Genomic DNA, 14,672 nt, shown 5'->3' on the forward strand with positions numbered 1-14,672 from the left:
AACTTATATTTTCACCATAACATTCCACCAAAATCACAACTCCAAAATTTTGTAATACAAATCATGAAATCTGAAAAATAGTAATACTATTAAGTTCATAAAAACACAGCCTCTTAAACATCTCCTAATAAAAACAAGGTTCCACCTTCAAAGCAAACGTCTCCTATACTCCTGTAATTAATCCAAAAATAAAAACAAGGCTCTACCTTCAAAGCAAACGTCTCGTACACTCATACACGTCTCCTATATTCTTATAATTAATCCAAAAATAAAAATCCCGTGGAAATTATTTGATTCCAGATGCACGGTTACGATCTCCATAGCGGTCCGCCGCAACTACCACCGCCGGGTATGCTCGGTGGTCCAATGAACGACGGTGGAGGCGGCGGGGGTGGTGGTCCTCTTCCACCCCCGGGTCCACACCACCCCAGCAGCGGTGGTCCAGACATGGGCCAACATCCCGACAGCACGGATAGCTATGTAACTTATCTCGAAAGTGACAGTGACTCCCTTCATCACGATACAGGAAGTCCATAGTGTTGTGCGGTGTGGCCAGAACGAAAGTGTCCGCTTTCTTCGTGGTCTTCTTTCAATAAGTGCTTGAAGAGAATAGTAATTTGCGAGAACATGTAGGGGGTGCAAAAAGAACAGTCCGAAGAATCACTGAATATCTCGAGGAATAGCTTGACCTTTTTTGCGCTTGATCGAGTGTCTTTTCCTTTGTTCTGATCGAGCGGTCTAATAAACTGGATTTGTGCCATAAAACCGATTGATTTCATTTCAAATGTTCCGATAGGTTTAATTCGATTTTAGGAAGTACAGGGTGAATCGCCTGTGTGCCTAAGTTTTGTGAAATTATATTAGATATCAAGGTTGCTTGCTTTATTGAACGCGTTCGTTTTTGGCGCGCGTGTTTTTTCACACCTCTGAAACCGAACGCGTCAATCGGCGATATCTTGATTGTTATTCACTTTTCGACACATGTTCCTTAATACTTTTTTACTCTATATTGAAGGCTCTTTCGAACTGCATAATTAAATTTGGGTCATTACTACGAAAAAATTTGATGATAATGAACTGATTATTGTAATTTCTTTTTAATTCGATATCTCGATTGTTATTCACTTTTCGACCCATGTTCCTTAATACTTTTTTACTCTATATTGAAAGCTCCTTCGAACTGCATAATTAAATTTTGGTCATTACTACTAAAAAATTTGCTGAAGATAAACAATGACCTGATTATTGTACTTTATGTTTTTCTTTTTAATTCTGTACATTTTTCTTGGAACATCTGTGTAATAAAATTAACGTGGCACATTTAGGGGATCACCCTATAGATTATACCATAGGATTCGAATTATTAAATTATTGTTATGAATACGGTATAACTTTGTATATTTAATTACCTGATTCGTTAAGTATAATTGGGTTGTATAATAATTCAAATATCGGGATTATTTATATTTCGTGTAGCCATGGTTTTTAATAATATTACAGTGATAGAACACCGAAATACTCATTACAGTAAACCTTTCTAATAAATTCTTATGAAACTTTCAGCTTTTTGTTCCTAATGAGAAAACCGACATATCATTAGACAATTTGGCTGCAGAACTTCTTTATTCAGAAGTTGAATGATTCTTTGAGTTGTGTTGATTTGACGAGAAGAAATCAAATGCGCGAAAGGGTTGAGATATGACGTGTCTAATTCTCGATGAATCGCAATGGACAAAAGGATCAAATTTGCGGAAACATGAGCTTAAATAATGAGTAATTGAATTGTTAAACCGGGATATGGAAATGTGTGACTGAACTTTTGGTTAGATTTTGGGGGAAAATTTGAGTTATTGAATGCAGTGGTTCTTTTTGGTTTATGGTTTTAGAACAAACAGAATTAAAAAATGTCAATTAAAAGTTCAATAATTAAAAAATTTCAAACTCAGAAATTTTGTTTCAATATCTAAAAATCCTCAGGATTTTAAAGTTTTAAATTCTCAAAAAATCTTATGATTTCAAAATATCAGAAAATATCAAACTATCAAAAATTTTTAAATTCTCAAAAAATGTTATGGTTTAAAAATATCAGAAAATATCAAACTATCAAAAATTTTTAAATTCTCAAAAAATCTTATGGTTTTTAAATATCAGAAAATATCGAAATATCAAAAATTTCTCAATTTTCAAAAAATCTTTTGGTTTCAAAATATCAAAAATTGAAAATGTTCAAATTCTGAAGTATTATAACCTTAAAGATTAACAATATCACCGTTTCGAAATTTGTAAGTTATACCAAAATTGAAAATTCCCATAACTTCTAAATACTGCAACCTCAAAGTCTCAAATTTCAATAACCTATAATTCTAAAATCTTGAAGTCTCAAAATTCTAAAATATTAAAGTCCCAAAATTCTAAAATCCAAAGTCCAAAGTTCCAAATATTAAAAAATCCAATCTCCAAAGCCCAAATATTTCAAAATTCAAATTTCAAAAAATGCAATTTCCAATGCCAAAATATTAAAAAATCCAAGCCACAATGTCCAAATATTAAAAAATCCAATCTTCCATAACAAAATCCTCAAAAATCCGAATTTGCAAATTTTCAAAAGTCCAAAACTCCAAAAAACCGCCAAAAAATTCCAAAATCCGTAAACCATTGAGAACCACTGCTCGCCCAATATTCCGTTACCGAACAATAAAAATGCTCGATGTTTCGCAAATAGAAATTTTAATCGTGAACGAGAGAAATTCGACCATAAATCTCGAAGGTATCCGTGCACGAAAGATCTCAGGTATGACGAGAAACATCGGCAATCGAGATTGTCCGCACGAAAAAAAAATGAATAATTTACCTTAAAACCAAGAAAACTTACAAAAGCACGCGAGAAAGTATTTTCAAACAGAAAAAAATACCATCGCGTAATTTTCAATAATCAAATTGTCACAAAATAATTAATGTATAATTTGCGGAGTGTGCGAGAGAAATGTGTAAAAGACAATTAATTGAGGTAGATTATTTAAGCGTAACTTGCTGATTTTCGGAATTCACCCTTGCGAACGATTTCGGAAATAAAAATTGTTAGTTTAGTCGTGTGTTGATTACGCGAACCTTGATTATTTAATTATTTAATAAGTAGGACGTTTTGTTCGATTATTTATGGCAATCTCGAAGGGTGAAGGGGTGCAATAAGCATTTTCAGACGCATAAGAATTTTGCAAACTTTCAAGTTTTCGATATTCTGTGACTGCGAACAATTTCGAGGAGTCTTTGTTCGTACAAACTTGAGACTATCTTGAACTCTATGCGCCATGGTGGAGCGATTTGGTGCATTTGTTCTCCGGGGTTCCGCCATCTTGGTCTGAAAGGAACTTAATGGCGGCAAAATTCAAATCTCTTTATACTAAATTCAAACTCTATTTAAAATATCATGATATGCTAATGAACTAAATTATTATTGAGTTAATATAACATAATTTCATCTGTCACTACCAATTTTTGTGATAAAAAATCAACGTTATTAATAGTGAAAATATTTATACTAAATTCAAAAAGTATTTAAAGTTTCACGATGTAGTAATGAAACAAATTATTATTGAGTTAATATAAAATAATTTCTGTCACTCTTTTAAGATGAAAAATCAATATTATTAATAGTGAAAATAAATATTTCACACAGTGATGAAAAATAAACTTTGTCTTCATTTTTCAATTTATTTAAATTCTGAAAGAGTTTAATGTTTACTTTCATCAAATAGGAATTAAAACAACTTTTGTATATACTGGAGCGAATGAAAATAATTTTTAAATAATCACAATACAAAAATAAAGAAAATAAGAAAATATATTGTTTGTTGTACAAGATTTGGTATCTTGTAATCTTGTTTTGTTCTTAGCATTTTATATTCGTATTTCATTTGAAATAATTCATATTCGTAGTTCATACTTGTTATTTCATATTCGTATTTCTTACTTATTACTTCATGTTTGTATTTCATACTTAATGTCTCATATTAGTGTTTCAAACTTAATAATTCATACTCGTTTCATTTTCGTGTTTCAAACTTAACGACTTAGTTTCGTTATTTCAATATTTTTCATTAAACAAATTTGAATTTTGCCGCCATCAGCACCGAGAAGCCGCTTCTCTTCCGATTTAGATCAAAATGGCGGCGATCGAAAAACTGTGACCACTCTGGAGAATCACTGGGATGTTAACGATTCGATTTTCGCAGGTTTCGAGCACGTGATGGACTTTATTCGTCGATGAGGTTCGATTTAGTACGTTCGAGTGACCAAAGAGTGTTTTATCGGCTGAGAAATAAAGAGAAAGAGAGAACGGCGCTGATTCGACAGAGTTGGGTTAGTTTTGTTATTCGAGACAAATGAAAATCGAAGTAGATTCATGATGAATAAAGCACTTATTTGCAGGAAATTTTGTTTATGCGTTTACCCTATTAATACAATTTTTGGAAATTTGTTAATTATGGAACAAATTTCTACTTTGAAAGAATCCCATTTCCCGCCGCTTTTATAACGATTGGAAAATTTGTTTTACAGTCATCGTTTATGAAATTTAAATTTAATAATCATTTGGAAGGTTTATATTGATTTAACAAATATTATGATTTACATTATTAAACATTGTGTTATGATTTAATATTGTTGCATTCAATGGCTATTTACAAAATTCATATTAAATAATTATCGTAAAAGAAATATATATGTAACAATCGTTTAAAAAATTTATTTAAAAGAATTAATGAAATTTGATTTGACAAAAATTCAATGCATATGATGTACTTTACAGAAAAAATTAAATATAATTAAAAAATAATATGATTATTATTTTTATGACTTTTTTAAGTAACTATTATATTATCAGTTTATTAATAGCAAAAATGCTATGACAATTTTTTTGAACAGTGTATGTAACATTTATGCTTCCGTTTCGATTTTCTTTGGTTTACTTCATTAAACATTTTGTATCATTAAACAAAATTGCATTTTTTATTATTTGCCATGAGAAACCTATGAACATTTCGAAACTATGATAATTTAAAAATTGAAGGGTTTAGAAATATAATTAGTAATTTGAACATTTAAAATGTTGATCATTTTGAAAGTGATGAATTTGAGAATTTGGGAATTCGAGAATTTGGAAATTTAGGAAGTTGAAAATGGGAAAATTTGCAGTTTTGAATATTTAAACATTTGCATCTTTAACCACTTGAGAATTTGATTCTTTGAAAATTTGAAACTTTAAGAATTTGAAACATTGAAAATTTCAAACATTGAAAATTTCAAACTTTGAAAATTTGACTTCTTGAATATGTTGAAATTTCAATTTTTAAAAATTTCTAACTACGAAAATTTTAATAATTGATTCTTTAAAAATTGAGAATTCGCAACTTCGAAAATTTGAGAAGTTAAAAGTTTGAAAATTAAAAATTATAATTTTTGAAAATTTGAAAACTTAAAAATATTAAAATTTGAAAACTTAGTTAACTACATAGAAATTTGAAAGTTTAAAAAGTACAAAATTTAGAAACTTGAGAGTTTATTTTAGTTTTTTGAAAATATCAAAATGTAAAAATCTGAAACTCTGAGATTACAAAATTTAAAAATTCCCTGTTTTCATACTTGATCCACATTTCCTACTAAAACTACTCTAAATTTCTTTCTTAAAATCTTTTCCTCAAGTATTTTAATACTTAATATTTTTAAATATTTTAAACAAACCAAATTACACTTTTCAACTCAAAATTTTAAAATCAATTTATCACAACTAACTTTATCAAATCTGATATAAAAAATACAGTTTCTAATTGGTAATAAACAATATAAAAAAAACAATATCCAACTCTGCTTCGTTCAACAGCATCGAATTAACAAAAGGATTAACATCAACAACAGTGTAAATACGATTGTGTCCATTGTAAATTCGAATCTCGATGTACCGGTCAGGCGCAACTAATTCATAATATCGATACACGAATAATCGACTTGCGTATAATCGATTTAAGAGACAAAAAAAATTGTAAAAGGCAAAGTACCATAATATTGACGATAGCACATTACCCCGATGTACGTTGTATTTGTAAACGCAGGTACAATGAGAGGAAAATGGCATTCATGCAATATTTCGAAAATTTTATCAATTTTCTACAAGTTTAGACAAAATAATTTTCAAGATTAATTTCAAGATTAATATGTTTTTAAAGAATTTGGAAAAAATAATTTTTCATAAATTTCAAGGTTAATAAGTTTTCAAAGAATTTGGAGAAAAATAGTTTTTCATAAATCTCAAGATTAGTAAGTTTTAAAAGAATTTGAAGAAAAACAATTTTTCATAAATTTCAAGATTAATAAATTTTCAAAGAATTTGGAGAAAAATAATTTTAATAAGTTTTAAGAAAATAAGTCTTCACAAATTTTGAGAAAATAAGTTTTCACAAATTTCAAGAAAATAATAAGTTTTCTCAAATTTTGAAAAAATAAGATTTTACAAATTTTGAGAAAATGATGAATTTTCACAAATCTCAAAAAAATAAATTTTCACAAATTTTAAGAAAACGAATTTTCACAAATTTTGAGAAAATAATTTTTCTCAAGTTTCAGGAAAATTAATTTTCATAAACTTCGAGAAAATAACTTTTCCTAAATTTCAGGAAAATTAATTTTTCCAAATTTCAAGAAAACTAGTAAATTTTGACAAAATATTTTCACCAGATTCGAAAAAATAAATTCTCATAAATTTTAAGAAAATAAATTTCCCCAAATTTAAACAAAATAAATCTTCACAAATATTGAAAAATTTTAATATTTTAAATTGAACAAATATTCAAATATTTTCCTCACGATTCCATTATTTACTATTTTCCAAAAACCAAAAAAGAATTCTATTTCACAGTAAATTCAAACTTGACCGAATTCAAATTATGACCCATTATCGACCCAAGAAGAATGACAACAATCGAAAAATGATATTATTTGAAATATTGTGTGTATACTCTTTTTGCTCACTTAGGTACATTCGATTAATACCAAAGTGTACGGAGCTTCATGTGAATACGGGAAACGCACTGAATTGTAAATATCTTCTCCCCTCCTGCCCTAACTTCATTGTCGCTAATTAGTGGTTCGTTTTTAGTAGTGATTCGTTTAGGTGTTTGTCTAGAATCGTTCTACCATCCTCTTGTAATGTATGTACATGTCTCGAGAAGGGGAACCACCGTAGACCTAATGTTTTTCGTAATCCAGTTCGGATCGTCTTCGGATTTGTATGATATTTCTATACCGGCGCACACGTAATAAACTGTCCAATTAAACCAGTTGTTTGAACGTTCATTTTCATCTATTGTCCTTTACTATCCTCATAATATAACATATCCTCAAATTTTCATAATAAAATTTTCATTTAATAACATTTTCATTTAATACAATTTTCATTTCATAAAATTTTCATTTGATACAATTTTCATTTAATAAAATTTTCATAATAAAATTTTCATTTGATAAGATTTCTATAACATTTCTTTCAAATTTATACCATAACCATTTTGTTAAACACAATTTTTCATTATTTTATTGCAGTTTGCAATATTCTTGTATATAATAATTAATCCTCAAACACTTCTTGTTAATTATAAAATTATTATTTATGATATTGAGAAATAAATTATTTATTTGTTATAGTCTTATATGATATTAAGAAATGATTATTGTGTTTCAATATAAATATAGTTTTTATTTGTTTTATAGTGTATTAAAGATCTATTTATTATTTACTAAAATGCAATAGTATTGTAGACATTATGGATATGGTTCCAGCTTTATGTATGTACTTGAATGAATATTGTTTTTTTAAAGAGCAATTTCAAAGTATTATAATATATTTTTAGAGTCATATAATAATATAAAAAATAATACTATAATAATAGTAATAATAATAATACAATAGTATAATAATAACAGTACAATAATATAATAATAATAATAATGCAATAATATAATAATAATAATACAATAGTGTAATAATAATAATACAATAATATAATAATTATTATAATGCTATAATATAATAATAATAATACAGCAATAATAATAGTTCTCAATAATATAGTAATAACAATATTAAGGGTTATAATATTACATACTTAAAGAGTTATTCCCCAAAAGAATTATCAATTCCTAAGTGAAAAAAGAACGTGAAGAATTTTTAAATTTATCTTTATGCGCGCGCTTATGATAAACGGTACCACTTACGTCATCTGACGACACAAGACGATAGTAACCGAACAGAATATTCTGCTCTTCTTCAAAAATTAGTGACTGACGCTTCTCTAGAACTGTTAGAATATTCTATAATCTCAATGGAACTGAAGTCACTAAGATATAATTCACTAAAATTAGAGAAGAATTTAAAAAATAGTATGGTACCTAGTGGTGGAAGACGCGAACTAATAAAACCAAAATCGAAGTTCAGTTTTTGAATTTATTAACGTTTCTGAGATGGTAACACTCTTGAAACGGCTTGAAATTAATTACTGTTGCATTTAGATCTAATTTGTTGTGTTTTATTGTAAACTAGACTAATAAAAATCAAGGTTGATTGAATTTTTCTGAAAATGGTACAAGTGGCGCTATCTCTCCAGCGTACAGGGTGAACTACACGGTTTTGGAACTGAAGTTTCAATAGTTCTTACAATTCGCCGCTAGGTGGCACAACGTGTATCGTTTCGTTCAACATGATCATCAGCATTGTCGGTCAAGAAGTGTTCTGCTATCAAGCTGTCAATCAAGAAGAGTTCTGCTTTCAAGCCGTCGTTCAAGAAGAGTTCTGCTATCAAGCCGTCAATCAAGAAGAGTTCTGCTATGAAGCTGTCGATCAAGAAGAGTTCTGCTATCAAGCCGTCGGTTAAGAAGAGTTCTATTTGTATTTGCTCTGACGATCACCACATTTCTACAGAGCAGTGTTGGGCAGTCCCAGTGCATGCGCAGTAAGCTATCCGTAGAAGTCCACAGTAGCGTATACACTTTGATGAAATATAAGGTATCATTAGGCCCTAGTAAAGAAAAAAAAATAAATCTGAAGAAAATTTCAGGAAAGAGAATAAAAGGGTTAAATAACACAACAGATTATATATAATGAAAGTAATATTAAATTTATTTATGATTATTATTATTTTTTACGTCTGCAGCCGATTTGTTATATGAATACCAATATTTGTTGCAAGAGCAAAGGAAAAAGATACCGCTCGATTTTTATCGGATCTATGCATGTTAACAAAATAAAATCCATGTATTTCTTTGTTATTGTTTCTCTGATATTATAATTTTCACGCGTCTAAAATACAGTTATTCAAAGAGGTCCTTCGAAGTCGTTTTTCTTAAATAATAAATTCATTTAGTGTTTTAAAAGTTATTGTGCTTTTGTGTTATTTCAAATATAATAATCTCCTATATTCCATCATATTATTCCCATTATATTATTGAGCGAGCGAGCCGAAGGCGAGCGAAGCTCTTATACTTGACTTTGCAACTACTTTGTTCGCGTTTTTCTTTCGCACCACTCATCCAATCCCCATCAAATTTTGCACGCACATGCGTATGTACATCCAGATGGACATAGAGAAAAAAATTTTAAATCGGACTTGCCACGGAGGAATAATCCCCGAAAAATCTGATCCCCATAGACTTCAGCATTGCGATACGTACATGAGTTGCCTATGTCAATTCTACTGCGCATGCAAAATGCAATATTTCGGCACTTTGACGACGTAGTATGGTTCCTGAGGCATTTAGAAACAAATTTCTATTAGGGTTTGATGCGTTTTGATGCCTAATAAAGCCAGAAAATGAATTTTCGTCGAATTGGGTCCAAAACGGTACAGGTGGTGCCATCAAAAACTAAAATTTCGATTTTCTCCCAAATTAGGCAATTTTATGTATTTCTGAGGGTCAGAAATTATTCTGTAACCTCTCTAGAACCTATATAATGCCACAAGAACCTTCTCACAGCCCTAGAAAAAAAAATAGAAAAGTAGGCCAAAACACGGACTAAAAAATTGGCGTCCATCTAGCGGTGAAAGTTGGAACTACGAAAAAATATAATCTCGATTTCCTCGAAAACTAGCGACATTCCCGAAATTCTGGGATATACAAATTGTTCCTTGTCGCCTACGGAATCGAACGAATATAATTATAACCTGCTAGGACCATTATTAAAGAAAATAGAAAAATAACCCATTTCATGGACTAAAAAATTGGCGTCCATCTAGCGGTGAAAGTTGGAACTACAAAAATATAAAAATACGATTTTCTCGAAAATTAGCGAACTTTGAGTACTTCTGAGGCCGAGAAAGTGTTATGTGATCGCATTAGAAGCAAAATAATGCAATAAAAGCTTCCTGAAGGCTTTAATAAAGAAAATAAAAAAAATGTCATTTTATGGAGAAAATTGTTGCGCCATCTAGCGGAAGAATTGAGAACTAAAGTGAAAAAACGCATGTCCGAACACGCAGCAAAGGGGTCTAATAAAAATTGATTTTCTGGGCTTAATAGGCCAAAAAATGAACAACTTATTCAACAAAAGTTTCTTTCAAATGTCTAAAGAAGCATACTACGTCATCAAAGTTGCGAAATATTACTTTTTATATTTTTCCTTAACGCGTGTACGGACATACGGTTTTTTAGTTTAGTTCACAGTTTCGCCGCTAGATGGCGGAACAAATTTTCTCCATAAAATGACATTTTGTTTATTTTCTTTATCAAAGCCTTCAGGAAGCTTTTATTGCATTATTTTGCTTCTAATGCGATCACATAACACTTTCTCAGCCTCAGAAGTACTCAAAGTTCGCTAATTTTCGAGAAAATCGTATTTTTATATTTTTGTAGTTCCAACTTTCACCGCTAGATGGACGCCAATTTTTTAGTCCATGAAATGGGTTATTTTTCTATTTTCTTTAATAATGGTCCTAGCAGGTTATAATTATATTCGTTCGATTCCGTAGGCGACAAGGAACAATTTGTATATCTCAGAATTTCGGGAAAGTCGCTAGTTTTCGAGGAAATCGAGATTATAGTTTTTCGTAGTTCCAACTTTCACCGCTAGATGGACGCCAATTTTTTAGTCCGTGTTTTGGCCTATTTTTCTATTTTCTTTTCTAGGGCTGTGAGAAGGTACTTGTGGCATTATATAGGTTCTTGAGAGGTTACAGAATAATTTCTAACCCTCAGAAATACATAAAATTGCCTAATTTGGGAGAAAATCGAAATTTTAGTTTTTGATGGCGCCACCTGTACCGTTTTGGACCCAATTCGATGAAAATTCATTTTCTGGCTTTATTAGGCATCAAAACGCATCAAACCCTAATAGAAATTTGTTTCTAAATGCCTCAGGAACCATACTACGTCGTCAAAGTGCCGAAATATTGCATTTTGCATGCGCAGTAGAATTGACATAGGCAACTCATGTACGTATTGCAATGCTGAAGTCTATGAGGATCAGATTTTTCGGTGATTATTCCTCTGTGGCAAGTCCGATTTAAAATTTTTTTCTCTATGTCCATCTGGATGTACATACGCATGTGCGTGCAAAATTTGATGGGGATTGGATGAGTGGTGCGAAAGAAAAACGCGGACAAAGTAGTTGCAAAGTCAAGTATAAGAGCTTCGCTCGCCTTCGGCTCGCTCGCTCAATAATATAATGGGAATAATATGATGGAATATAGGAGATTATTATATTTGAAATAACACAAAAGCACAATAACTTTTAAAACGCTAAATGAATTTATTATTTAAGAAAAACGACTTCGAAGGACCTCTTTGAATAACTATATTTTAGACGCGTGAAAATTATAATATCAGAGAAACAATAACAAAGAAATACATGGATTTTATTTTGTTAACATGCATAGATCCGATAAAAATCGAGCGGTATCTTTTTCCTTTGCTCTTGCAACAAATATTGGTATTCATATAACAAATCGGCTGCAGACGTAAAAAATAATAATAATCATAAATAAATTTAATATTACTTTTATTATATGTATATGTATATTAATAAATAATCATTTGGCAACATATCTGCAAGATTAAGTTAAAAAAAATTAATAAATTTAAATAATTACAACAATAAATTTGTTAATAAACTACCAAAAAATATAAAATTATAAAAAATATGACGTTAGAATAATTATACAGCAGCCAATGAGAATGACTGCACGCTATTGGTGGATTACATGATGTCTGATTGGCTACTGTACACTAGCAATCACTCTTGCACTTCGATTTGATCTATTGGTCGATTACGTGATGTCTAATTGGCTACTGTAAACTACCAATCGCACTTACACTTGAAGAGGTCGCCGCTGCTCAGTTTTGTTTTGGAAGTCGAGGAGATCGGATCGGCCCTGTCAACACTTACCGGTACGAGTCAAGGGTTTACTTTACCGATATTGTGCTAGTCCCTGTATTACCTACTGTGCTTTAATAAGTGTTTAATGTGTTTTAATAAATATTTTTTAATAAATATGCGGGTGTATTAACAAATTTTATGGTGTGATTCTACAAGTGTCAGTGACTTAACCAGTGTGTTACCTGCATGCATATACGGATATATTAGTGTACCTAGTGTGTTATTACTAGTGTTTAATGTGCTTTAATAATTATTTTTTATTAATTATGGGGGTGTATTAATAAAATTGATGGTGTGGTTCTACAAGTATCAGTGACTTTACTAGTGTATTTCCTTAAGTGATTGTGCATGTGTATACGGATTTATTACTGTGTTTTATGGTGCGGTTATTTGAATGTTTTATTCATTTTTTACTGTTTTAATGTATTTTGTGAAGTGATTATTTAAGTGCTTTTACAAACTGTTATTGGGTGTTGGTGTACTTTATGCAATGATTATTTAAGTGTTTTGGCATAGTGTTACTGGTGCTTCAGTGTACTTTATGCAATGATTATTTAAGTGTTTTGACATATTGTTACTGGTTTTTTAACATATTTTATGGAGTGATTATTTAAAGGTTTTAACAAATTGTTACTGATGTTTTAGTGTGTATTATGGAATAGTTATTTGAATAATATAACAAATTATTACTGGTGTTTTAGTGTGTATTATGGAGTGGTTATTTAAATAATATAACAAATTATTACTGGTGTTTTAGTGTGTATTATGGAGTGGTTATTTAAATGTTTTGGAATACTTGCACTGGTGTTTTAATGTGTTTTACCATGTAGTTATCTATGTGTTTCGGTATAAATTTGCAAACGTTTTAACTTGTGCCATACAATAATTATTCAAGTGCATTGACATATTTTTTCGAATATTTTATAATGTTTCACTGAATGACTATACGTTTTGATATACATTTGCAAATTTATTACTGGTTTTTGTAATGTAGTACTGCATGCATGCTTAACTTGTTTATTAACTGTTTGCGTTTCAAAAATGTATACGTTACTCGAAATGCAAATTGATTGACAGTTACTAAATTGTTGTCCTGCTATGATTACAGGTCACGCTGCCAATCCAATGGACAAACTGCCAAATCCAAACGTTGCCAAAGCAGTCCAAAGCAGTCCAAATATCTGATGCTTTACCGGTAAAGCGATCGCAGTGGCGCAAGTCAGCGATCGGTGAGTCGCATGCTTTATGGTTCCTCCGGTTCCCATCATGTCGTAGGACGAATGGTCCGAAGCGACACGGGAACTGGTTGTATTTTATATTTTTGAGCGAGCATAGTGACCACGACTGTACGATCGTGCAAAATTCGTACAAACTGTTTATTATATTTATTAGATCAGGTCAGGGTTTTCTTGTACATCGCGTTTTAACTTAACTTTTTTACAAATCAAATTAAAATTAGTATATTGAAGTCGGATGACCTTCCGATTTCGTGCTAATTTACTTTTAAAGTCACTTTCAATTTTATTTTCACTTTCAATTGTATCGCGAACTCTTTTTGAATACACATATGTACAAGAAAGTTTCGCGAAAAACAGATTTCGATATCAAAGTTATTTGTGAATGTTGAGTCATTTAGAAATTTACTTTGATATCATAAATCTGTTAAGAATGAAACTACCGATATACTTAGATTTTTGCAAAGTGATCTTCCATTTTCCATTTCGAAAGTTTTTTAAAGTTAGAGTCAATTTTTGCTGGAAGACACTTTATTAGCATGTTTCTAATCATGTCTTTTAGCTCAGGATTTTCAGCACACATGAAGAAAACTGGTAGGTCAAAATACATGTGGCCGTGTTCATTTTTATGCTCTATACTCATGCGCGTGCTTAGATGCTACTCGCATGGGTTAGGGCAGGTGGACACGGTTTAGTTTTAAGATGTTTTGGCGATCGACAAATTGACAGTGAATTATCGACACAAGTTACACGTGTGTGTGTGGTTAGGTCGTGGACCTTGTGTCGATTAAACTGCAGATTTATTTTTTAAATTTTGCAAAATTCTATTTGAAAATGCATACAAAATGCAAGTCGAGTCATTTGAAAATGCATACAAAATGCAAGTCGAATCATTTGAAAATGCATACAAAATGCAAGTAGAGTCATTTCAAAGTTATATAAATTGATTAAGTTAGAAAATTGTATGAGTAGTTAAAATTATTACATGTACATATTGCATTGAATATTCGAAAGAGTAG

The 14,672-nt window shown here is 30.4% G+C and overlaps 1 protein-coding gene across 1 annotated transcript in view; it reads left to right on the forward strand.

The window, feature by feature from the left end:
- The window catches only part of tup (LIM1_Isl and LIM2_Isl domain-containing protein tup), a 75,186-nt gene extending 67,855 nt beyond the window's left edge, over positions 1-7,331 (forward strand). The window contains exon 6 of the mRNA XM_076540002.1: positions 301-7,331. Coding sequence (XP_076396117.1) covers positions 301-537 — 237 coding nt within the window. The 3' untranslated portion in view covers positions 538-7,331. The remainder of the gene's footprint in view (positions 1-300) is intronic.
- The last annotated feature ends 7,341 nt before the right edge of the window (positions 7,332-14,672 follow it).

The sequence above is a fragment of the Megachile rotundata genome, chromosome 15 (genome assembly GCF_050947335.1).
Source record: "Megachile rotundata isolate GNS110a chromosome 15, iyMegRotu1, whole genome shotgun sequence".
In the NCBI taxonomy this organism is placed as follows: domain Eukaryota; kingdom Metazoa; phylum Arthropoda; class Insecta; order Hymenoptera; family Megachilidae; genus Megachile; species Megachile rotundata.